Below are 27,228 nucleotides of genomic sequence, written 5' to 3' on the forward strand. Positions count from 1 at the left end.
AGGAAATGATTAATGAACCACAGATTACTCGGAGCCACTGGCTGGATGTACAAAGCAGGACTCTGAGTGTGAAAGTCCAGGCAAAGCTAGCCCAAGGAGAATAGGCCTGATTCACCAAGACCATTCAAGAGAAAAGTGACCAGCAAACTCCACTTCCTCTGAGGCTCTCGGGCAGCCCGGGCCTCAAAGGACACCAGGACAATGGAACAACCGAGGCACAACTGCACTCAAACAGCAAGCGCAGTTCTCTCTGAGAACAGGCACGAGCAAGTCAGGACTGGGCTGGTGGCCTCGGGGACATGGCGGGGACACGGACCTGTGACATCTCAGGGTCTGGGTTTAAGGATCGGAAGGCACGGGTCAAAGGGACAAGCCACCTCATATCGTGGGCCCAGCTGAGCATAGTCCCTCAACTTGTCCTTGTCCAGGCGGGTTGGCACCTCGATGATATCGTGGGTTTGAAGCTTTATGATCTTTAGAAGAGAAGTAAACATGCTTTCTGGAATGATCTGCAAAACCTACAAGGAAAGGGAAAAGACAAACAACAGTGGAACACCTCTTTCCTCTTCGCCGCGATGGCAGGAAGAAGGGTCGCAGTGTGTCCAAAGCCAGCTGTCCCCAGCAAGGGATGCTGAGGGCTCAGGAGCTCTGTCAATACCTGCTCTCGGGCCCAGGGCTACCTTCCTTCCCCCTGCACCTGCTCACAGGACACAGGGCTCACCCTCAGGGAAATGCCGCAGAAAGACGCATCGTTCAACATTGCCAATTTGCATTCCATTTACTTACTTCTTACAGGCAGATGGACACCTTTAAGTAATTAATTAATTAAAATTTTTCAATTACATTCAACACTCAATATTATATTAGTTTCAGGTGTGCAGCATAGTTAGACATTTGTAGGACTGACACAGCGACCCCCCGATAATTCCAGTTCCCCCTGGCATCATACAGCTATAACATTATTGACTATGCAGTTGGCCCTCGTTTGTCGCGGTTAATCAGTTCCAGACTCTACTGCGATAAACGAATTTCCGTGAAGCAAGATTCTTTATTCATACAGCCGTCCCTGCCACTTCGTCTTCGACTTCCCGGCTCCACTGCGCCGCGGTGCTCTCAAATACTATACTATACTACACCGTATGTGAAAACACCACGACGGAGTGAAGCCGCGCAAGTCGAAGCGCGAAGTGGTCAGGGACAATTGTGCCCCCTGTGCTGTTCCATTCCAAACTTCTAAATGATTGCGGTTCCGATGTTAAGTGCTGTGGCCGAGGGCACTCGCCTAGTGCGAGGCCCAGGTCCGTCTAGAATCCAGGCCTGGATCGGTGCTCCAGCCGCACTGGTAAGTTCTTGAAACGAGGAACAAAATTCCCGCGTGAACTTTCAGTTCGGACGAGTCTAGATCTGGCTCTTTTTACCAACTAGCTCTGTGACTTTGAAGAAGCCACTAGAGTCTATTCCTCAGTTTTCATGTCTATAAAACGGGGGTTGAAACCACCCGCATTTAAAAAACAGGAGTGAAAGTTCTCTGAAAGCAAAGACACCCCTGCACACTCACAGCACCATTACAACATGCTTATTCTCAGCTCCTGCCCGTTTCTGGAATCAAAACAGTAACAAAGGAAAGAAACACGGGTGTACTTTTTATAGGGTCTCAGGCATACCTTTTGCATTTAAAATAGCAGTTGTTTTGTGGAGAAAATAAATATCAGTGTGATGCATTCCTTACCTTTCTCACATAGGACACCAATTCGCCGGAATAATATTGAGACACACTGAGCAGGTCAGGGCTATTTGCTTGATTAATGCGAAGAAGGGGAAGGTCAAGGGCGGAGGCAAGCTGGAAGAAAAAAGATATATATTTGTTTCAAAAATTCCTAGAAATCTCCCTTTCCAGAAATAGTAACACATAACAAAGCTCTTGGGCTTTACCCAAGGGAGCAACCACCACTGAATTTCGTCAATATCATTAATATTTTGACACTGATGTAATTTTTAAAAAATGAGTCTTTTGCTCCAGCAGCGGTTCTCAAACTGTGATCTCTGGACCAGCACCATCACGAGCACCTGGAGCTTGCTACAGAGGCCAGTCCTCCAGCCCACCGCAGACTGACTGAATCAGGCGCTGGGGGCGGGGCCCAGCAATCTGTGTTGTGACAAGCCGCCCAGAGATTCTCGTGCACCCTCGAGAGTGAAAGCCACTGTGCTACAGAATACAGCTAGTCCTCTGGAAAGCAGAGTCTGATGGATGGACTACTGTAATGAGTCCAATCAAAGATGTCACACCATGTAAGACATGCCCTTATTTACGTCCCTCTCAGAAAGAAAAAACATGCTGTCCAGCCGGAATAGCTCAGTTGGTTGAGCGTCGTCGCGTATACCGAAGGGTTGCCAGTTCGATTCCCAGTCAGGGCACATACCTGCTTTGGGTCTGATACCCGGCTGGGAACTTACAGAAGGCAACTGATCGATGTTCCTCTCTCACATCGATGTCTCTCTCTCTCTCCCTTCCTTTCTCTAAGCATGTCCTCTGGTGATGATTAGAACAATTAATAAATAGCTCTAGCCAGTTTGGCTCAGTGGTTAGAGCATCAGCCTGCAGACCAAAGGGTCTCAGGTTCAGTCCCAGTCAAGGGCACATACCTCCGTACCTTGGTTGCAGGTTTGATCCCCGGCCCCGGTTGGGGTCAAGACAGAGGCAATCAATCGATGTGTCTCTCTCACATCTATGTTTCTCTCTCTCTCTTTCTTCCTCCCTCCTATTCTATCTAAAAATCAATGGAAAAATATCCTCAGGTGAGGATTAACAACAAATACAACAAAAATAAATGAAAAGAAAGAGAAAACATGCCAACAACGAAACTACGATATGCCATAGATAATAAAACACATCCCCAATGATGAGAGATGTTAAAAAATGAAAGAAAGTGAACCAAGGAATTCATATACGTATATGGTAATTCTGTCAGAAGACACTGAGTAAATTATTTGTCCATTTATCATGATCTGAAATTACCTTGAGAGCAAGGCCCAAGCAGAATTTTAAAAAATGAATAAATAAAACAATTTAATTCATGTCCAGGAAATAAAGCACTCATAGGGTTTAAGTTTTTAGTATACCAGTAAAACTTTAAAAAAGCTATTTCTTTATTTAAAAATAATTTTCTGGAAGATGCTCCAACTTATTAATTTACACTTCAAGTATTTCTGGCATTTCTTTTTTTATTTTAAATCCTCACCCATAGATATCTTTCAATTCATCTTCAGACAGAGTGGGAGGGAGAGAGAGGGAGAGAGACAATCAATGTGAGAGAGACACATTGATTTGGCTACCTCACCCATGACCCTGACCAGGCCTGGGGACTGAACTGTAACTGAGGTACATGCCCTTGACTGGAATCGATCCCACCACTCTTTGGTCCATGGGCTGATGCTCTAACCCCTGAGCCAAACCAGCCAGAGCTCTGGCATCTTTTTTTAAAATATGTTTTTATTGATTTTTTTTAGAGAGAGAGAAAGGGAGAGAGAGATAGAAACATCAATGTGAGAGAAACATAGATCAGCTGCCTTCTGCACGCCCCCTACTGGGGATCGAGCCCACAACCTGGGCTGTGCCCTGACCAGGAATTGAACTGGTACCTCTCAGTTCATGAAAATGACACTCAGTCCACTGAGCCACACCAGCCTGGCGTTTCTGGCATCTCTTCAAACTATGGTCTCATAGAAAAATTGCTAACAATGTTCAGTCTATAAAAATACTTCAGTTATCCAAAGGATGAAATCTTGGGCTGGATTAATAATGAAGGCCAACTCTTTGCTACTGGCTGACAATGTGGTCTCACTGTTTTTTGCTCACCTTTAGGAATGTAGCTCTGAGTTTAGTAACCATGGATGGGTTTACTCTGATGCTCTCTTGCATGATAGATGTGAAACTGTAAAAAGAGATAAATGATAAGAAGACATTCACAATGGTTTCATCAAGGGCAAAAGCCAGGCTACCCACATTACCTGTCAATCAGCTGCCAAGCAAAAGAGATGTCCCCCACAATGTGCATCGTGATCAGGACCTCCTCTTTGATGTTAATGGTTCGGATCATTTGGTGGAGAAACTTTCGAGTGTCAGCAAGAAACTGACACACTTGCAGGTTGGATTCCAGCTGGTGAAATTCCTGAACCTGTGTTACATAAATACATTTAATTTAAAATCCTGACCAGCCTGTTTGGTGCTCATTTTTCCTTGAAAACACTCCAAATAAAGCACACTACTTACTAAGAATTTCTTGGCAAAATATTTATTTCAAATTATAATTTCAGAAATGTGTAAGCCAAGTTGTGAAACCAGGCACAACTTTCTAGGATTAGAAACTGAGCAATCCCTCTGACCCTGTAAATATATCACAAAGCAAGTGGCTACTCCTGATTTCCATTTCAGACCCAATAAACACATATGGGAAATCCTCCTAATTCTGAAGATTTGCAGGATTGCCAGAAAACAAGTTCCATCACAACCAAGGTGCTGGCACATGGACATTACTAGGTTCTTTTTTTTTTTTTAAATCCTCACCTGAGGATATTTTTCCATTTCTCTTCAGAGAGAGTGGCAGGGAGGGAGAGAGAAAAGAGAGTGGGAGAGAGATGGAGAGAGAGAGAAACATCAATGTGAGACAGAATATCGAATGGTTGCCTCCTGCACGACCCCGACCAGGGCCGGGGATAAACTGCAACCGAGGTACGTGCCCTTGACCAGAATCAAACCTGAGACTCATTGGTCTTCGGGCTGATGCTCTGACTGCTGAGCCAAACTGGCCAGAGCTTGATGTACTCTTAAAACAAAGCAATGATTCCACCATGTTCTGAAATTGTAATGTATATAATTCAAGGGGTCTGAGTTACATGTCAAAATGAATAATGCAAAAGATAAAAAGCCATTCAAGATTTACAAAGTTGTTTATAGTTATACTATAGACTAGAAAATCCAAAAACAACCCAGACACAAACAGTATAGGCTGGCCAGTGGGGCTCAGTGGATTAAGCGTCATCCTGTGGACTACGAGGTCCTAGTTCAGTTCCCTATCAGGGCACATGCCCAGGTTGCAGGCTCAATCCCCAGAAGAGGGTGTACAGGAGGCATCTGATGGATGCTTCTCTCACATCAATGTTTCTATCTCCCTCTCCCTCTAAAAAATCAATAAAAACATATTAAAAAAACAAACAAAACAGTACAAGTGAGCAATTGCTCTGGAATGGTTAGAGAATCTGGAATGCTAACCATGCTCTATTATATTTTGTGGCTATTAATAGTGACCATTCTAAAAACCTTGCAAATATAAGAACAAGCCTATAAGAAAGCCTGCCAAATGAAAAATGTATTAATTATATCTTTAAAATGTACCAACTGGACAGGGTTATAGATGTGTATAGGTGATGTTTTAAATAAAGTTTATGGTTATTGCTCTGATGTTTTTATTCACCATTTTAAACCTAGTTAAACATACACTTAAAATTTTAAGAGTGTGAAGGTATAATCATTCTTTTTGGTATAATCATTTTTTTTTTATCCTCACCCGAGGACATTTTTCCATTTTTTGTTCAGATAGAGCGGGAGGAAGAGAGAGAGAGAGAGAAACATCGATGTGAAAGGGACACATCGAGTGGCTGCTACCCGCACGACCCAACCAGGGCCGGGGACAAACTGCAACCAAGGTACATGCCCTTAGTGGGAACCGAACCTGGGTCTCTCTGGACCACAGGCCGATGATCTAACCGCTGAGCCAAACCAGCCAGGGCAGTATAATCATTTTTGAGTAGATAAAAAATAAACTTTTTTTTCCCCCAAAAAAATTCCATTTATAATTGATTATATATATGATTATCTTACAACTATTTTCACTTTTCTGTATGTCTTCTAGATTATTCCAAGGTGTATTCTTTTTATAAACCTAAAAGTGGTATACATAATGCAATTTTTCTCTTTTACCTCTTTATCACAATTTTCCCAATGTTTCTATACTGTTTTCATAATTATTTTTCTGAGACTTCATGTTTCCACAGTTGAAATCTCATAATTTTTGCTACCATTCTTTTCATGTTGGTCATTTAGTTATTTTCCCAATTTTAGAACACTATATAATATTATAGTGAGCAAATTAATTTTTATTGCTTTTGCTTTTAGTAAACTATCTTCTTAGATATATTTCCAGGAGCAGATTATTGGGTGGGTCAGAGGTATGATTCATGATCCAAGGACTGTCACTTAGAAAGACTCTCCTTACCTCTTCCAAAGCTTGTATCAGTTGCACAGTTTTTCTGCCTGCAGCAGTAGAATCATCGTAATTTAAAGACAATATTTGTTTGGAGATCTCTCTGAACCAAGCTTGAAGATTTTCTATTAATACAGAAACAAGGAAAGACTGCTGGTTTTGAATTTAATTAAATTATTCTCTACAAATCGAGTTCTTACTCCTGGAGCTTTTCCTGTGTGCCTTCCGCTGCTCGCAGGAATCACCCAAACGGTAACAACAACAGTGCCGGGCACCTGACCCAGGAGAAACGACGAGACTGCCTACCTGAGTAGCTCCGTCTACGATACCTGGCAGCAGCAGGTTAAAGGCCCAAGTGTGGTTGTAAACTGGTATGTGCAAAGGTGGCGGGGCGGTGGGGAGGAGTCGGGAGGGACTGAAGGATGGGACACAGGGTTACAAGGAGTTTCCTGGAGAAACGAGGATGGTACAGATCTGGACAGGCAGACAGAGAAAGAGAGACGGTTCATCCCTAGAGGAAGGGACAAACAGGAACAGAGGCTTTGGGGCAAAAATGGCAATGGCTTGCCTTGGGAAGAAAGAGACCAACTTCTTGGTCTACGAGGTATGAGTGGTGAGTTTGGGGGGGGCATCTGAACTGATTAGGGGGCATAATTTGCATTCACAAACCAACCAGTATCTCACAGGGCACAGAAAGGGAGGGGCATGAACATGTTCCCAGTGCCTCAGTGTCAAGCAAAGCTCTGTACTTCATCTTATTCAATCTTCACAACTATCTACAGGAGTAGGAATGAGGACCCATTTCGCAGATGAGGAAGCTGGTACCCAGAGATATTAAGAATCACATGCAGCCCTGGCCGGTTTGGCTCAGCGGTTAGAGCGCTGGCCCTCAGACCAGAGTCTTGGGTTTGATTCTGGTCAAGGGCACAGACCTCGGTTGCAGTTCAGTCCCCGTCCTGGTCAGGGTCGTGCAGGAGGCAACCAGTCGATGTGTCTCTCTCACATCGATGTTTCTCTTTCTCTCTCCCTCCCACTCTATCTGAAGATAAAATGGAAAAGTATCCTCAGGTGAGGATTAAAAAAAAAAGAAAGAAACACATGCAGGGCTCCAGTTACTAAATGGCAGGGCCAGGAGTTTCACAACTGTCTGTTCCAATTCAAAGGCTTTGCTCTTGTCAACTCACCAAGGTGATTCCCTAAAGTTTCTGTTATCAGTGCCATGATTTCACTTCAATAAAAGCACTTAAGGGTTTATAATCTGAGGAACACCAGCTATAAACTTGGAGATTTTCTTGTAGGACTGAGGGACAGCTATGGAGCAGTAGAAAGGACAAGATTTAGAGTCTGAGGCAATGAGTTGGATCCAGGCTCCAGATCTTTGTTACCTTAATCAAGTGATTACATTTTAAAGCTTTGGTTTCCTTACATGTAAAATAAGGATAAAGATGTTTATCTTACAGGATTGTAAGGATCAAATGAGAAATATTTGTGAAAGTACTTTCTAAACTAAAATATGCTGTGTAGCCAAAAGAAGTGTAAGACGTTGTTCGAAATGACCTCTGAAACCATGCTGGTATTTATGAGGACTTAAGAGACTAGAACAGAGATCAGTGTGCCCAATTCTAGAAACTAATCTGGTTAGACTGCTACAGGTGGTGCTTTGCTTTTCAGTCACAAGAAGGTGATCTGTAAAACATGTGGCCAGTTTAAATCACAGCATTAGAAACTGTGAGACTTTTTTCAATAGGAATAATAATGTAATATGAAAATATATTTTAGATGATCATTTTGCATCAAATAAATCAACAAAAGCCAAATATAGTAATCACAAGCTATATTAATTAAAAATAGTAAAGTTTTTTAAATAAAAAGCTACAGTATTAAGCAATTTTACTGTATAACTATCCAAATGAATTTGACAGTTAAAACAAACATTAAATATTTAAAAAGTTTAATTTGTCACCTTAAAATTCAGAGTGCTCTTTTGGGGGCAATTTGAAAGTTTCCTATTTATATTACAATCTGAAGTAATATCACAATTTTCTTATAGATAAAATGTCCTAGAAGCAGCAGGATTAAAGTAAAAATTAAACTATGTTTGTTTCAAAACAGTCTGCAGGTCCCCTCTTCTACCACTAGATGGCAAGCGCAAACAAGCTCAGCAGATAAGACTCTTCCATTTAATCTATGTTAGTAGTTACTAATGTTTTTGGGAAAATATCCTTCTAAGAAAATCATGACAGTTATAAGTCCTTTTCCCCAACCTCTTCAGTGCACATAAACTGACACACTAGTTTTGCATACTATGGTGGGAGTGCGGGGGGGATGGATTATGACTCTATAAAGACTATCTATGAACCAGAGAATAAGAACCCTAGATTTAGTTTAATCTCATACTTCAAAGATAAGAAAACTAAAGTCCAGAGAGAATATGGAGATTGCCCAGGGATCTTCTTTAGCAATGTCCTAGCATCCAGTGGATGACCAGGTTAGGCCTTTTGACTGCCCATTTCTAATAATCTGTGTATACATTTCAAGTACAATTTCTTCTTCAGCGATTACCATTTTTCTCCACTCTGGTTAGGGGTTTCACTCCTGAAAAGACATCAGCAAGCTCTGTCATCCGCTCTGAGCCCTCCTTCTTGTAATGCTCCCACTTGGCTTGCTTTTCCGAAAGCATTTGCTTGAACATCTGTTGAAGGGACAGAAGACATTTATTTACTTCAGAGAAGATCCAGATCAGGCAGTTTACCAAGGAAGCCTGAGTGACACCCAGGTGATCAGAAAAATATAATGCCTAACACTCACATTACCCTGATGCCATCTCTCAGTCTTACTTCTTCATACAAATGGAGGGGCAAAGCTAGACCCTCCCTAGGGCAACGGTTCTCAGATCAATTGCACATGAGCACCCCCTGGGGGACTTTCATGGTTTCGGAGTCCTAAACCCCTCCCTGAGGATTCTGGTTCAGAAGGTCTTGGGTAGGCCCAGGAATCAGTATTTTAATGTGAAATTAAATTTTGTGACTTTCAAGGTAACAATTTCTGTGATGCCCAATACAAATAGAGCAAAACAATGATAATACAAAATTTTGACATTTCAGTTTGGTTCTTTAACCTGTTTTCATCTCTCCTACCTCCCACCCCAACCCTTTTTCTAGAATCACTTTCTGATTCTCCTATAAACATAATTAAAATGGTAGTGCTTCTGATCTTTACATGAAGGTGCATCTCCTAATTTAAGGACCATCCTTTATCCCAAATCCCATTTTACAACCTATGAAAGCTGTGAGTTCAACTTGTGAATGAGTGTTTGAAGGGCTCAGAGCTATTTGGTCTGCAATGAAGGCCTCAGGGTGAGTTTTGTTGCTATTGGCGGTCAAATGACATTAGTGGATCCTAGGCCCTCAAAAAGATATGGTGGGCTCTATAAATAACTCTCACTGTTCCTCATCCTATTACTTATGTCATTGATTACTCATCCTGCCTGATCACTAAGATTCCTCTGCCGCTGGCCCCACAAAATCCCACTCAGCCTTGATCACTTCCTCTGCAGATGGAGTCTCCCTACCACACTGCTCATCTTTTCAATATTTATTATGAAAAATAAAGAATTTCTTAAGAGGAAAATCAGTGTTCATGCGTATTTACCTCTTAAAAGCCCAGGGAAATAAACTCTTGTACCTTTGTGGCATTTCTCTGAGCTTATAGTTATATGGAGACTAGTCACTGAAAACACTCAGCACACGCATTAATATTAGGTTCATAATCAACATCTACTTTTGAGCTACCTCCTAGAATACATTGTCCTCACATACCTCAACGCTAAAGAAATACCCAGTAATCCTCAAAACAACAACAACAAAAAAACACCTAGTATATTCCTAACCAGTCTGAGGCAAGGTTAAGAATGGGTTCTGAATAGACATTAATGTCCTGGGCTATCCTGGGCTCACTTGATCCAAACTCAAGGTTACTGTTTATAGAACCTGGGCATTCCCAGAGATCTGCTATTTTTATTTTATTTTATTTTATTTTATTTATAAAGAAGCCTAGAGAAGCTTCTTTAAAGATACGACTAACCCCATAATTTGTCAGTGAACTCAAACTCCTTAAAGTCCTTAAGAGAGGACCTTGTTCAAATGCAAATCATCCAACCCACTTAGCTCTTTCCTACAGGCTAACATGGCTTTTATTTTTAGTTTTTGATCCTCATTCAAGGATATCTTTTTCCATTAGGGAGAGTGGAAGGGAAGGTGGGAGGGGGAAGAGAGAGAAACATCAATATGAGAGATAGAAACACAGATTGATTAGTTGTCACCTGCATGTGCTCCAACCAGGGCTGGGGATCGAACCTGCAACCCAAGTAGTGCCCTTGACTGGGACTCAAATCCACGACCATTCAGTCCATGGGCCAACACTCTAACTACTGAGCCAAACCGCCAAGGCTAACATGGCTTTTAAACAAAGACTTGAATCCTGCAAGGCCCAGCGTAGGCTGGCTCCTGCCCAGCTTTCAAGCTCATTTCGTACCACCTTTCTCTTGCATTCTGTCCCCTCCAGACACTGGTCTTTTAGGTCCCTGGGCTGGCCGTGCTGTTCCTCACCCGAGAGGACTTTGGAATGTTCTCTGTCACTGCTCCCTGTCTTTCTCTTAGCTAACTCTGACATGTTCCACCAGAAGCTTCTCTTCTCAGGGAAGTCATCAAAGCTAGGACAGGAGCCTTTATTTTAGGTTCCCAGAGGACTGTGTTCCTTCCTGTGAGAGCATGTATCTCAGTGTGTATTTACATCTTCGTTTGCAGCATTCTCTGGGTCATGTCCAGTCGCTCACTAGGCTGCCACTTCCTGCACACTTTTTCCCATCACTGTATCTCCAGACACTAAATACTTGTTCATGTTTAACACTGTCCTTTTTTCTATAAGAATGATCTCAGTTAGAATCTGTAGCTTGAATCTGAGATAATGCTACTAAATCCCAATCTTTCAAAAAAAATTTAAGTATTGAAAAAACAAAGACTTTGGAGATTATTCAACCCATATTTTTACCTCTTTGAGTATGAACTCAAACTGTGCAGTATTCAACAGTAACTGGAAGAGGATCCTGGGATTGTACCTCGAGTCTGTTAGGATCTGGTCCTTGATTTGACGAAGGCGTTTGTTGTTTGGGTCACAGGCTAGATTAAGAAAAAAAGAGTTTCCCTTTATTAAATGTGTAGGAACTATCTATGGAATATGAATTCTTAAGTAAGTTCCTTTACGTTAAGTCTTTAAAAGGTAATCAGCATCTATATCGATAACAGATGGTAAAACTAATTACAGTACATGTATGCTATGGGAGGAAGTATAACTGAACCACTAAATATGACAACTGGATTTGACGTGGAATGTCATCCATGATACATTGTTGAATGAAAAAAGCAAGATACAGCCCTGGCCGGTTTGGCTCAGCGGTTAGAGCGTCGGCCTGCGGTCCAGAGAGACCCGGGTTCGGTTCCCGCTAAGGGCACGTACCTCGGTTGCAGTTTGTCCCCGGCCCTGGTTGGTCGTGCGGGTGGCAGCCACTCGATGTGTCCCTTCACGTCGATGTTTCTCTCTCTCTCTCTTCCTCTCTCTCCCTCCCACTCTACCTGAACAAAAAATGGAAAAATGTCCTCGGGTGAGGATAAAAAAAAAAAAAAGCAAGATACAGAACAGTATTTCCAGATTTTGTAAGCAGTTTGGGGTCGATTTATTATCAAGTGTCCAATATGAATAGGCAGAGCCTTCTGACACCATTTCCTAGGGGGTAGCCTCCTAATGTCCTGCTGTTCAGAGTTGCTTTTGGTTTAGGGCACTGAGCTCTGCCAATCAATTGTGGACAGGCATACAGAGGGGTTAACATAGTAGGCCTGAGACCGCTATCTTCAGAAAGGCCACTTTGCAAGGTTGGCCCTTGGCTGGCACCTGGGAACTTGGATTTTAGAAGAGTTCCCACCATTCTGAAAACTGGTAACAATGGCTCTCTATGCCTTAACTGTGTGTCCAAACAACGTTTATGATGAACACCTGCTGTCCTTCAGGGAGCCTGCGATTCTGCTGGGTGCCAGGGAGGGCTCCCTGACAGAGGCCCTGGGCACCGCGTCTCCCAGGGGCTCCCTCGGGGCTGCACCTCACACGAGCTGTCACTGTGCACGGCTGCGGGGACTTCCCGGATCCGTGTGCTCGGTGGGACAGGGCTCTTGGAAGCCCGTTTCTGCGCTCCCCCCGACGTTGCCCACCACATCTCTCCCCTCTGCTGACTTTGCTTTCTATTCTGTTGCTGTAATAGATGGTAGCCAGGAGGACTACTACATCTGAGCCTTCCTAGGGAATCACTGAGCCTGGGGTGGTCTTGGGGATCCCAGACACACAAAGATGGGGCACCTCCAGACAGCAAGAACCAGACCAGGAACCACCGTGCTCCTTGTAAAGACTCAAGGGCAAAGCTGACACTCAGAGCTTCCTGGACTGTCCATTATCTAGGCCCAGAGAGCATGGCAACAAGGCCAAGGTCACAAAATTAGGCAGTGACTGACCCAGGGATAGAACACCAGCAGTCCTGCTTCCCTATTCAGCCTATCAACTGCCAAGCTAAACTGTTTCAAACAGTTTACTTTTTGAAAGTCTATAGAATAACAAATATAGTATAGTATTAGAAAAAAGGGCGATCGAGTGGGGCCACGAACGTAAGCGCGAAGTGGACGGCTGTGTGAATGAAGAATCCTGCTTCGCGGAAATGCGTTGATCGGTAGAGCCTGTAACTGATTAACCGCGATAAGCGAGGGCCGACTTAATGATATTTGCTAAAATTGGTATACGGGGCCAGTTTTTACCTAAGAAAGGATAAGAAAACAGGATAAAGCAAAAAAATCTATAAGCAAAACCTACCCGGACTGCAGTCAAAATACAAATTTTTAAGACAAACACAGTCACGTTCACAGCTGATGAGGCTCCAGGTCCCGGGGAGCCCCTCTGCCCTCACATGTGCACACCTCTGCTTCCCCCGCCCTCCCTCCGGGATCTCAAAACGCCTGCCATGTACAGAATGCAGGGGCGCTTTGGGTGCTCCAGCAACGGCGAAGCCTACGGAAGGCCATTCATATACTGACTTCCAAGCTGCTCCATCAGGAGACTCGTGACAACCTGAGAGGGGCTCAGTCTTCACGGCAAACGGCAGAGTTCTGATTTACCACGCAGTCTCCACACCCACGTAGAACTGGTGACAGCGATCACGCAGGGACAAATTTTCAGCTTCATATTTGCTTAACCAAAACAAACAAAAACCCCACACCAAATATATAAGGATTTCCACTTGTCTCTATGTTGATTCTAACTCGACAAGAAAACCTCTGGTATTAATTTGCTTTCATTTCTGGATAGGAAACACCACTGTGCATTAACAATCAATTCCTTGGTATAGACCAGGGTTGGTTCCAGTGTTCTCTGAGCCTAATCCTCTCTCTAAGATCTGACCCTCAGATCTTAGAACCGCGATGATGTTGGGGCCAGACTTCAGTATCCAGCCAGCCTGGCCTAACCAGTGTTGCTCAGTATGTTTCTTTTTTTTTAATCCTCACCCGAGGACATTTTTTGATATTTTGTTTAGATAGAGTGGGAGGGAGAGAGCAAGAGAGAAACATCGATATGAAAGGGACACATCGAGTGGCTGCCACCCACACGACCCAACCAGGGCCAGGGACAAACTGCAACTGAGGTACGTGCCCTTAGCGGGAACCGAACCCGGGCCTCTCTGGTCCATGGGCCAACGCTCTAACCGCTGAGCCAAACCGGCCAGGGCCTCAGTGTGTTTCTTTAGCAGCTGCAAGGCCCTGCAGGAGCCTCCTCAGCCTGGGTGAAATGCCTGCAGCCAGTTCACAGGAGGGGATTTGAAGACTATGCTTTGCTTTCTGCACACATGACTGAAGCACCATAAAAGCTAAATAAGCAGTTCCTCTTCCCACAGATGACTCACGACCAGATAGTCACATCATTTGTTTCTGGTAAATTATGACCTTGTGCAATCAGGTCAGACAATTGCCGGGCACAGAAATGGAAAACAGATGTGGCAGAAGATAAAAGCAGAGGACCCTGGCCAGCCGAGGCTGTCCCTGGCAGGGCGCAAATCCAGGAGGCCACGGCTCCCAGAACGTGGGCACGGCTGTCAGGTACACTTGTCCTGAAGATGGAGACGGTGCCAAGTCACCAGAAAAGCACAGCTGCTGTCATGACAGTGAGAGCTTGAGCTGTCGGTAGGCTTGAGCAGGGCAGACTTTTAGGAAAGATTATATGCTGAGTCAATGTAGTAAGATCCTCAGATCAGAACTGGAGTTCATATAACATAAACTCAGATAATTGAAAACAGATGCATGGCATGACTAAAAACATTAGCCACGGTGTTCATGCTGGGAGTAAACTATATAAACTGAACAGAGATCTAGGCCAAGAAGCAAAACGATGGGAAAAACAACTGGAAAGCAGTTCTTGGGAGAAACATTTCAGAAGCTGGAGGTTCCTAGTGTGAAGAGAGGCTGAGGAGAAATCCCACCATTCTCGAAGACCCAAAGGATGAGGAAGTCCCACTGCTGACCCCTCGCAGGAAGTGGACACAGGAGGCTAGCGGGATGCCGTGCCCGGAGCGCGGCGCGATGGCCCACTGTGCTACTGTGCCAGGCTGCAGAATGATCTGGTGTGACGGTCTGTCTAGACGCATGGCCTCCTCCGAAATAACGAGGGGCTTTGAAAGGAGAACCTATCTCTGGGTGGCTTCTCAAGAAAAGTTTGCTAAGTGAAAAACAAAAAGCAGAAGAGGGAGGGGCACGCAGCTCTGGATGAGTGAACTCATTAGTGAATTACTATTATCAAGTGTTTACTAAGTGTAGTAGGTCTTTTATAACATCGTTTTGTTACAATGTTGATGAATGCAGCAGGAACTTAACTCTTGTTTATATCAAGTCTGGTAAAACTGGTCTGTTACACTGCTTTTCACTTACAGCCACAGAACCTACTGATGACCTTAAGGACTTACTGTATGAGGAGTTGTGTTAGCACTGAACAAGCTCAGGTGTGGCCCAACCTACTCGTTTTTCTTCCATTAAACTAGGGTTTTAGCCATAGGCTCATGGACCCTGCGGAGGCGTTTCATATACTCTGTAAAGCTTCTGACCTTGACAGCCAATAGGGTCTCAAAGAGGCTCTTGACCCAGAAAAGGTTAAGACCCAATCTAACGTAATTAAGTGCTCTTGTCTAGAGAGGTCCTTCACTCAGTGGGCCCATGCTTTTCTGTCCTTCCAAAATCATACCTTTTCTTCTATCATTTCTTCAGTCTAGAATTCCTTGTTTCACTTCAAAATCTTAGCAAAGGCCAGTCAGCTCCTGCCTCCTGAGTGCAGCCTTCCCTGATCACTCCACCTCCTATCCCAAGGGATGTGTCTCTCTTGCTCTGAACTCCAATTCCACCACCCATCTATTTATATATCTGGCTCTTAGTTACTGGCTCAGCCCTTGTATTACTTTCCTATTGCTGCTATAACAAATTACCACAAACTTAGTGGCTTAAAAAGACACAAATTTAGCCCTGGCCAGTTTGGCTTAGTGGTTAGAGCATCACAGACCAGGGAGTCTCGGGTTTGATTCCTGGTCAAGGGCATGTGTACCTCAGTTGCAGGTGTCTCTCTCACATCAATGTTTCTCTCTCTCTCTTCCTCCCTCCTTCCCACTCTCTAAGAAAATCAATGAAAAAAAAACGTCCTCAGAAGATTAACAACAACAACAACAAAAAACAACAAAAACAAAAAACCCTACAAATTTATTCTCATAGTTCTGGAGGTGAGGCACCTGGAATGGGCTGAAATCAAGGTGTCAGCAGGCCGTGCTCCTTCTGGAGGCTCCAAGGGAAAGTGTACTTTGTGTTTCTGACATCTAGAGACTGCCCATATTCCTTGGCCTGTGGTCCCTTTCATGTTAAAGCCAGCAATGAGCTGTCAAGTGTTTTTCATGATGTCATCTTTCTAGTTCTGACTCTTCCGCTTCTCCTTCCCTGATTTAAGGACCCTTGTGACTGCACTGGGCCCACTGGGATAATCTCCTTATGTAAGATCAATTGATTAGAAGTATTAATTCCATCTGCAACCTTAACCCCCTCTTGTCACATAATATATCACACCTACAGGTTCCAAGGATTAGGCCATGGACATCTCTGGGAGGGCTGAGTAGAGAGACATTATTCTGCCTACCACAGATCTATAGTTGGGCTTCTCATATGTTTACATCTGGTCTCCCCAGTTTCACCATTGACAAGCTCCATGAACATGGGAGGTAAATTTCTTCAGATTCCAAGCACCTAACAGTACCTGACAAAGGAGTTGTTCAGGTGGGCACTGACTTGTCCAAGTGGGCACAGAAATGATTACCATAGAAAGCAACTTGCTTCTCATCCAAGGGCTAAACCACTTTGAGTCATGAAGCAGATCAGTACGTGGAGCGAAACAGATCAGTACGTGGAGCGACACAGATGGCTGCCATCTTTTGTGCCTTACCTGAGTCGGCCGTATGAAGCATGAGCCACCGGATGGCGACGTTGCAGTCTCTCAGGCAGTTCAGAAGCCTTGGGATGTTGTCCAGAACCATCTCCTCCCTTAAATAACCTTGTTTCAGAAACTGCTGCACTTGCGCATGCACTCTTTCACTGACAGCAGCGTATCTGCTTGCCTTTGCAAATAAACAACTTGAATTATAATTTAAAAAGAGAGAACTGTTTGTCTTGAAAGCGACTCACATTCAAATGAATTCCTGCATAGATGATAACATTTCTATATGAGATGACTAACAAATAGACTATAGTTGATAAGGCTCAAAGGCAAGTGGTTTATTGGACATTTTAAAAAAGAGTATTAGACTTTGAATTAAGAGATTAAAATCTAGTCCTGGCTGTGATTAAATATTGGTGTGACTTTGGGTTTAACCTCTAGGTATTGGTTTCTTCAAGCGTAAACTGGAAAATGACCAGGTGGTTCCCTTCTATTCTTGGGTGGAAAAGAAACATAAAAACAGAAGCAAATGATCAGTTCTTCCTATTATTATCAACAAAGGAGTCAGAGCAGAGCAGACACACTCAAGAGATGAGACTTCTACAAACACATGAAAGCTTAACAAAAACACACCTCAGTGCATGAGAATCCAATCTGCAGACCTTTCGGAAACTTACCCTAAGCGAGGATTAAATGTTATACATCATTATCCTAGTCAGGTTAGTTTAAAACCATCACTAGATGCTTCATCAGGAACCTCTGAAGAACTTACAATGTCGCAAACGAGGGCAATTTGGAAAAGAGCTCAGTCATGCCAACTTAATGCTGATGCCGCCACGTATGGAAGCATTACTTCCTCTAACATATTTCTAGAGGACATTCCAAAACTGAAATCATCTTGTGCATTATTTATGGGATCCAAGGTATTGAATAAAACATGCTGAAGTTATTTAAATCAATGCTATTCTATCCTCACCGGAAACTCAAATATTCAGTCTGCCAGGCTGAGGAAGATAACTGAAGATAACATATACCAAGTATGCTCCCCTATAAAAAGATTTTATTCTTATTCCTCTGTTGCCTCTCGTATACACCCTGACTGGGGATAGACCTGCAACCTCGCTATGTGCCCTGACTAGGAACTGAACCAGTGACCTTTTGGTTTATGGAAGGGCACACTAACCAACTAAGCCACACTGACCAGGGCTACTTTGACTTTTTTATCAAAGAGACACAATGTAGCCATTTAAACTTTAAGGAGATAACTGCCTTTAGTCTTATTGTTTATCTTGCCCACAGAAATGATGAATTGAAATCACAGTGACAGGGCATATGTGTACATTCAGTTACTGTCTTCAACATACATCCTGTTGATGAAAACATTAGAATTCTGGTTACCGGTGTCAGCAGCTCCATCCATAAGGATGCAGTCTTTAAGCAAGAGTAAACAAATTCAATGGGAACCGTATGTTACTCTGGTTCATCTTAGGTTGTTGAATCTCCCTTGGGACCCAAGTTTCCCATTTATATATATCATACATGTTAAAAATTACAATTATTGTACGGTCGGTGTGGCTCAGTGGTTGAGCGTCAACCCATGCACCAAGAGGTCGCTGGTTTGATTCTCAGTCAGGACACCCGCCCAGGTTGTGGACCCAATCCCCAGTGGGGGGCATGCAGGAGGCGGCCAATCGATGTTCTCTCTCATCGATGTTTCTATCTCTCTCTCCTCACTTTCTCTCTAAAATCAATAAAGAAAAAAAAAATCACAATGATCTATCTTGTTCTGCAAAATTCATCTTTCATTAATCATTGCATTCATGTTTTTGTGGACATCTTCCAAATGCCTTGGGAAATCTACCTGGCTCCTTTCCTAGCCCATTATGGCAGACAGGCAGGTGTTTGAGAATCCTCCCCCACTGGCCAGAACTTACCTGTTCTCTGACATTTGCAAGATCCAGGGTATTGTTTAAAGCAGTTTTTGCAGCTTTGTAAGGTTCCCAAGCATCTGCAAGATTAACTGTGATCCCCATGTAAATGCTAATAACCTGAAAGAGAAGACATTCACTCAGTATTTGCTAAATACCTACCGTCTTCAAGGCAAAGGGCTGGGAAAATACAAAGTTAGATAACACACTGCCCACTTCAAGTTTAAATTCCATTCCATTGAAAATCAATGAGAAACCAAGATTTTCCAGAGATATAGGGCAGGGTTCTTTTTTACGCGCACTTTGGAACCAATGCGACAATGCTGCTATTCATGAACAATGAATAAAATGAGGTTTTCCTTTCAAACTGCTCTGTTAGATTCCTGGATGAGGAAAAATGAAAGGAAAGACAAACAGACATTCTGACTAGACTTCGACTGGACAATGTTCTGAAAATTTTTCATCTCGGTCTTTACATTCTTAAAAGTTACTGAGGACCCCAAAGAACTTTTTTTTAAAAATGTGGGTTACAGCTATTGACATGTATCATATTATACATTAAAACTGAAACATTTAAAAAATATTTATTAATTAATTTAAAAGAATAACAATAAATCCATTACATGCTCACATAACTTTTTGTATTAAAAAACTCAGATTAAAGCTTTTCCCCCAAAGTCTGTGAGAATGACACTGTTTACCATTTATTTTTAAAAATATTATATACAATCCTTCTTTATCCCCATTAATGTTTTTCTTTTAAATTCTCTTGGTGTAATACTAATATTTTCTCACTAGGTTTTTGCTGCTTGGCATCTGCCTAGCATGTATGTTTTAGTGCTTTATTTTCAGTGTTCCAGGGTACCTTTTTAGGCATATAAGTATCATGTAACTGGATTTTGGCCTTCCTTAATACTGAAAGTGTTTCTGAGCACAGCATTACGACCAACAGTTCTTTGTGAAGCTTAGGCAAATGAAGTCAGACTATCCGAGTTTTCTTCCTGGGTGCTTAACTCCAGCTCATGAGAATGATCATTGGTGGACAGGAAGCATCGTCTCCTAATTGCAGTCTGTTTTTCTCACCAGTAAAGCTCCACATTCAGGTCCCTCATCACAGAGAGTTTGTGACTCAACAGATGGTAAGAAATGAAATAAATCTGCCTGAGAGCATGATCCAATTTACTGGTCTTTGTTAAAACCTCTATGAGCAAAGAAAACATTGTATATACATTAAGTATGCTAAGTCAGTTTTATTCCTTTAAGTATGACTATTTTTAAGTGAAACAACATTAAACAGTTACAAGCAAATCCCTGCAGTATGCTAGCCTTCATAGCCCCATCAATGTGAGCTCATAGAGAAAACTTATTATAAAAGTGAAATTCTATTCATAAAATGACAAATTAGATCAAGCCTGCTAGCTTAGATTCATGAAAAAGGCAAGGATGAAGAAAGGTCTGTGTAACTTAGCTGCAGTCTCTGTAGCTAAAGCAAGATATGTTATAATACATGAGGATCCACTGGAGAAAAAACAAATAGGTTCAGGAAATTTTTACTGGCTGATTTATTCATTATGACCTCTGGGTAATAGGCCAAAAGAATGGAAAAAACAGTTCTTTAAAAAAACTTATCAGAGGGGGAGAGGGGGAGAGAGAGAGAGAGAGAGAGAGAGAGAGAGAGAGAGAAATAGTAATACTTGCCCAATTATCTGGAAAGTATTTATCCACTATCTCTCTCATTTTTGCTTGATGGGTGTGAAGGATGGAAGGTTCAAAGTAGAGAATGACATACAGCATGGCAGCCTGATTGGCCAGGGCCGTGCTGCGATGCTCCGGCAAAGGGTACGCCGAGACCTGCAATGCAGAGATGCAGAAAAGGCAGCTGTAGGCAACAGTTGAACTTACATGCACCAAATGTATGATCTAGTTCTAGGACAGACTAGCCTCTAAAAGTCCATCTCCCTGGCGCATCCCGGATACTGCAAGCCACTCTCCTGGCATTGCTAGCCAGCGCCTCCTTCTTATCCCTGACCTCACGACATGCTTCTCTTCCTTCCGGCCCTCAACTCTGCTGCCATTCCAAGTCTTTTCCTTACGAAAAGGAAGTTGTAACCGCGGTTTCCCACCAGTTGTCCATTTTTTGTTTTTTCATCACAATCTCTTAGAACTGACAGAATCCACTCGCTATTGCTATTTTCTCACTTCCTGTTTGTCAACTCACTGAAACCTGACCTACACCATCACCTCAATGGGATTTCCTAAGGTCACTCATCACCTTGCAATCACCCAATCCAACGGCCTCTTTCAACACTCACTTAAATTCTCTCAGGAATGAGCCCGACCGGTGTGGCTCAGTGGTTGAGCATCGACCCTGCACCAAGAGGTTGCCGGTCTGATTCCCAGTCAGGGCACATGCCCAGGTTGTGGGCCCGATTCCCAGTGGGGGGCATGCAGGAGGTGGCCAATTGATGTTCTCTCTCATTGATGTTTCCATCTCTCTTCCTCTCCCTTCCTCTCTCTCTAAAATCAATAAAGGAAAAAAAAAAATTCTCTCAGGAATGAAATCCTCTCCTCCCTGGTTTCCCAGACACCTCACTCTTAGTCTGCTTGGTCGGGTGTTCTGACTGCTTCCCAAAGCTGGTGTGCCCAGACCACCGCCTTATGCCTCAGGAGTCTCTGGCTGCACACAGTACTGAGCCCCTCGAGGACTAGGCAGAAAGGGTGGAGATTATCACAAGGAGGCAGAGCAATGTCACATGGGCCCCGGCCAGGTCTCTGAACCACAGGCCTTCACGTTTCTCACCTTCGGTGTTTCCCAACTTTTCTCTCTCCATAATGTGGCAGAATGAGGCTGCCCCAAACTTCAAATTTTGCATGTTGTGAGTAAACCCATGTCCAGAAACTATTCCTCAGGCCCAATTCCAAATTCCCTGGAGATGGAATCTGATCCATCTTGGGTCCAGTGACTGCCCCCACTCCAATCAGGCAGGGACAGGGGAGGTACGGGGCAGAGGGGGGCAGACATACAGCACCAACCGTGTGTTCATGAAGGTCACGGGGCAAGAAGAAAAGTGAAACATTGTCTTGAGAAGTGGACAAAATGGACTGCAGAGAGGCAGAAGGGGCAGGTAAGGACAGGGAGTAAGAAATCAGCATGGGTTTTGAAGTCATACAGACCTGAGTTCAAACTATGGTTCTGCTACCTAGAGACATGGCCATGTAAAAATTATATAAGCCCTCTAAGCCTTATTTTTCTCAACAGCAACGAGTCTTATGCTGCCTACTCTGCATGGCTACTGTGAGGAGTACAGAAAATGGCATATGAAAAAACCTCATATGATTCTGGTTCATACTGAAATCTCAATAAATGGCAACAAATACTTCAGAGAGCTGGTATTTGCAGGTAGTACCTGATTTTCAGTTGTCTTAAACAAAACCTCTTTTTACACTTAACATATTCATACAAAAAACTAACAGGTTACCTAAAGAACTGGACAGAACAGGTGTGTTCTGTGATAAGTGATATCTAGTTATAGGGCCAACTCTCTTCTAGTAAAGAAAATATATATAACATGATTATGTTTTCTTTAGAAAAAAGTAGTAAATGGTAATTTTCTTTGGTGTCCTTTTAAGTAAGAGACAGATATACATACTGAAGAGGAAGTGAGACAACTTTCAAATGCTGCAGGACTTTTATATGCTGCCTCCTTTGCCTGAATGGCCCTTACATCCCCTTTGAGACCTGTTATAATGTTGCTGCATGTTCCAGGACACACATGCTTCCCCCAAGAGAAGCCTTGTCTTGCTTTACTGTAATTCCTTTCGTTGTCTGTCTATCTTCTTTCCTCAGCAACAAGATCATTATACACAGGGACCATGGCCTCCCTTCATCAGTGATGTATCCCCAGCACATGGATAAGCACATAATATATACTCAATAACTACGTCTTTCCAAATATAGCTCAAATCCCATCTCTTCCCTGAAATCTCTATTCTGTCCAAATGAGTATCCCTCTTTCCTCTAACATCCCATGGTATAGCTCAAAGGTCCTAAATAAGTTTTAGCTGCTTTTACTCTTTTGAGGAAGAAGAAAGGGGAGGAGTCATTGAGGAGGAAAAGTGAAATCGGTCTTTGAAATGACTAAGATCTTAATGGACTTAATCCCCACCTGGTTGTAAATATCGTCAGATCTTAGTCGACCAATGACCATACTGATGAAGGATTCATTGATAGGCACTCTCTGGAAATAACTCTCAGGATAGTTGGGTGGTCTTTTGGCTCCTGGTTGACTGGAATAACCTGTACTTCGGAGTAGCTTACAAATATCGTCCATATTTGAATCAGCAGAAGACCGGGCGGCACTGAGTTGTATTCATGATGGGAAATAAAGAGCCAAACAAACCACACATATCAGAAACTCAAAAATCCAACAAAGCAGAATTTCTTGACTTTATCTAGTGTATCAAGTGTTCTATATGACCATGGGTCAACTTATATCCTTAAGATTCAAAATTATATTTTCAAAAAGCCTATTATAATGCAGCAAACCTATAACATGGGTTTTTGTAAGTACAGTTCTATGTCAAGGTCTACAATCCCTTTTCCAAAATCTGTGGGTCTGGGTTTGTTTCAGAACATAGTGTTTTTCAAATATAAGAAAGTAATATGGTACATAGACCATATACAATGTAATATTCCAGCAGGGTCTCAGTTGACATTCCATGATCACCACAGGTTAATATTTCTACAGTAAAATTTAGGGATACTCACACAAGTGAGATAAATCAAGATGATCTATAGCCTTATTTTGGCTTTGATCAGGTTTTGACTCCATATGACTTCAGGTTGGATCAGGTTTTGCTGCCAAAGGAGTTATTCTGTATGCTTGTGTGTGTAGGTATATGTATTTTCCATAGCTCTTTGGATTTCAGAATTGGGCATCAAGAATGTGAATCTGCACCAACTTTTCATAAATTAAAAGATAATTTAAAGAATTATGACGATTTAAAGTAGATATACAGTAATAGTTTTTTCTTGATAAGGTACACTTTCTATAAAGATTTAATCAAAGTCTCTGTGATTTTGGGGGTGGTTTGGAGTAGAACTCCCTCAAAGAGACTCAAAGAATCTTAGACTTGAAGATGACCTCCTACTGAATGTAAGAATCTCCTTTACCATGACTCTGACTTGCAATTTTCCCATGTCACTTTAATAATGGATCCTCACATTCCAATGAAGTAGCTGTTGTACCCAAAGGGACAAAGGCAGATAGTCAAAGCTGGGCTTGAGAAGCAAACCTTTTTCTTATTCTGTAAGTTATTTATGGTTTCTGTTTTCCCAGGTACTTTCAGAAATATAGGATGGGCCAGCTGAAGTTCATTTCTAAAAGCATGGGTGTTAACATAGCTCCTGGTCACACTGAAGAGAATGATTTATGCATGGGGGTGGACAGTCTCCTCCCACACTGATAAAGCTGGAAGAAAGCAGGCTAGTTGAGTAGCTAAGATTAATGTACTACGAAGGCGGCAGCAGTCCCAGGTGTCGCTGAAAATGTAATGTCCCCAAACAATCCCTCTGTTGAGGACCTCCCCCCTTGCCCTATTTAGGTTGTCCTAATTTGTAAGTTTGAAAATAGTTAGTTCTAGTCTACACATTCTTAGCCCAAGTTCCTAACCGACTCCTGCTCATTGACCCTTTCTTCCCTGAATTTTGACTATTTCTGACACTGACCTAGCACACAGGTTTCAATTTTGACTCATTTAGTTAACGAATTGAAATCTGTGTGCTAGGTACTGGAATTACAGAGTTTGTTAAAGTGGCTCCTATTTTGAAGACACAACTTCTTGAGGTCACAGCTCTGTACACACAGACTTAACACATGATGTGTGCTGTTGCTTGTCTCGTGCATATATATGGGTGACAATTCCCTATCAACCTGACCCTGAGTGATAACTTTTCAAAGTCGTCAACCTGAAAATGACAACAGAAAATTCATTCATTCCCTTACATCTGCCAAGGAGTGACATTTAAAACTTAAAAACAAAAACAAATCAACAAAGAACATTCATTACACTTCCACATTCCAAAATTTATCTTTAAAGTCAAGTCAGATTATTTAAAAAAAAACACCCCAAACTGAGATACCATCATGGACAGATAATCCATATAGCTCTAATAATCTATAATACATGGATTATTCTATATATAACCAATAGATTATATGACATCTAATCTATGATGATGATGGTGACATAAAATATCGAGGAACTGCTGTACTTCTATATTATATTCAGAAGAGATAAAGAATCTTCTATTTTTGCATCTCAGATCATATTGCTCATGTTCACAGTAAAAGCAGCATGGAAACCTAGACTGCAATTTACCAGCAGCAGTGCAGTCCCAGCCCGGGGTTACCTGTATCGATAGTAAGAAACCAGCATTCTCTCTCTGACTTCTCCTTCAATCTTTTGGTCAATGACCAGCAGCATAACTCCATACAGGTACAGCGCTTCGCACTGTGAAGAGAAAAAGACAAGGGCCAAACTCACAAGAGTACACATTCTCATGGAGTGATGCTGATAATGGTTAAAGAGATCACTTTGCATCCATTCCTCCTAAAAGCTTTATATTACAAGGAGAATGCAGGTTTCCCCCAAAGGGTTAGCACCATCTGTATAAAATGAGCTTTGGAAAATTTATGTGAAATAAATTTTAACAAACAGTGATTACCTTTCAGTTGGCCTGGTTTTGCTATTTTGCTTGGGATACCAAAATGGAATCCCAATATTATGAACACCTCTAAGTCATTCACTTATTTAACAGACATTTCTTAAGTGATCACTATGTATTGGGTACTAGGCTAGATGTCTGGGATGTAGATTTAAAAGATAAAGAAAAGACTGTTACACTGAGGAAGCTCAGAAACTCTCCTCAATCTTTATTCATTTGTAATTCTGTTCAAACTCTACTATGTTCTAAACTCAGATCCAGACCAGTTAGAAGATACTTATCAGTTGCTCTGGGTGGTTTGACTCAGTGGTTAGAGCGACGGCCCACGGACCAATGAGTCGCGGGTTTGATTCTGGTCAAGGGCACGTACCTTGGTTGCAGTTTGTCCCTGGCCCTGGTCAGGTCGTGCGGGAGGCAACCAGTCAATATGGCTCTAACACACTGATGTTTCTCTGTGTGTGTCTCTCTCTCCCTCCCTCACACTCTATCTGATAATAAGTAGAAAAATATCCTCAGGTGAGGAATAAAAAAAGAAAAGAAGATACTTATTAGTTTATTTTGCTTCTCTTGAAAGAAGGGAGCCATGTATGTATTTGTAACTGCTAGAAAAAAAAGTGATGCTAAGCTTGACATTCTTGAATTTGTATTTTAAATGGTCACTAGCACTTACTAAAAGTTGTTTTCCATCTTCATTGAGAAGCACAGTTTCTATGGTTTGCTGAATATAAACTCCTTCATTGAGGTCATCCAGGTATCTAGAAATGAAACCCCAGAGCAAGTTATTCATTGACAATGAAAACTTTAACAACATCTTTGATGAAGGGAAGTACAGATTTTTAAAAGATAAGGCAAGATACTAGGCATTCTGGCCTTCAAAAGTTCATGAGCTGAAACTCATCGTGATGAGGGCCACAGGTTGATGGCTACTCCAAGTACAAAGAATATTCCCTAGTTCTGATTTATGAATTACAAATATCTTAAGAAGTAACAACATATGAACATGGAATAGTTAGTTTAAAAGCTAATGAGTAACAAATTCTTAAGGGCTGAAAGGAAGAGACTATTGTGTGGTTAGAGATAAGAAGGAAGACTATGGTTAGATATACTACGAAAATATGTTCCTTTTCTCCCACTTCTCATAATATACTAGAATATGATCATAAACCACAGGACTGAAAGCCATGTGACTTATCATAGACCAAGATGATTATAACACTTCACAAGAGCAGGAAATGATCATAAAACTCTAAAATACTTAAGATGACTAGTGCCACTAGAAGGACAAGACAATTAAGCAGGGTACAATTTAGTAAATTCTGTAGTAACTCAGAAAGATTGACATGTTCTAGGATGTCCCTTTCCCCCTCCACTATTTACTAGCAGAATAAGCTCTTACTAAATAAATCAATACCTGTTTAAGTCTACAATATATTTATGTACACTTTGAAATGCTAAGTAAAATCTGGTCACAATTTCTATGTTGTTTTCACGAAATTCTTCATCTAAATCCTGTAGCTCTGGCTTAGCTTCCAGTTTGCTTTCCCATAATTCTGGACCCTAAAAAGAAAAACAGATTTATGGAGACGTCAATAAAAATATACTTGTTGGTAAAAATTTCTAAGTAGACTTTAAAAAATTTGTTCTTATGCCTTTTTAAATTTTTTTATCCTCACCCAAGGATATTTTTTTTGCATTTATCTTCTGATAGAGCGGGAGGGAGAAAGGGAGGAAGAGAGAGAAACATCGACATGAGAGAGACCAATCG

The 27,228-nt window shown here is 42.1% G+C and overlaps 1 protein-coding gene across 1 annotated transcript in view; it reads right to left on the reverse strand.

The window, feature by feature from the left end:
* Positions 1-27,228, reverse strand: part of WASHC5 (WASH complex subunit 5) — a 54,662-nt gene that overhangs the window by 24,428 nt on the left and 3,006 nt on the right. The window contains exons 3-16 of the mRNA XM_036263859.1: positions 26,875-27,020; positions 26,134-26,218; positions 25,149-25,249; positions 22,903-23,095; positions 20,435-20,587; positions 18,743-18,856; positions 16,818-16,989; positions 11,310-11,437; positions 8,823-8,952; positions 6,273-6,385; positions 4,009-4,175; positions 3,857-3,932; positions 1,730-1,840; positions 378-518 (exon numbers count right to left, since the gene is read on the reverse strand). Of these exons, the coding sequence (XP_036119752.1) occupies positions 378-518; positions 1,730-1,840; positions 3,857-3,932; positions 4,009-4,175; positions 6,273-6,385; positions 8,823-8,952; positions 11,310-11,437; positions 16,818-16,989; positions 18,743-18,856; positions 20,435-20,587; positions 22,903-23,095; positions 25,149-25,249; positions 26,134-26,218; positions 26,875-27,020 (1,830 nt within the window). The remainder of the gene's footprint in view (positions 1-377; positions 519-1,729; positions 1,841-3,856; positions 3,933-4,008; positions 4,176-6,272; positions 6,386-8,822; positions 8,953-11,309; positions 11,438-16,817; positions 16,990-18,742; positions 18,857-20,434; positions 20,588-22,902; positions 23,096-25,148; positions 25,250-26,133; positions 26,219-26,874; positions 27,021-27,228) is intronic.

This window comes from Molossus molossus, unplaced genomic scaffold (genome assembly GCF_014108415.1).
Source record: "Molossus molossus isolate mMolMol1 unplaced genomic scaffold, mMolMol1.p scaffold_m16_p_16, whole genome shotgun sequence".
In the NCBI taxonomy this organism is placed as follows: domain Eukaryota; kingdom Metazoa; phylum Chordata; class Mammalia; order Chiroptera; family Molossidae; genus Molossus; species Molossus molossus.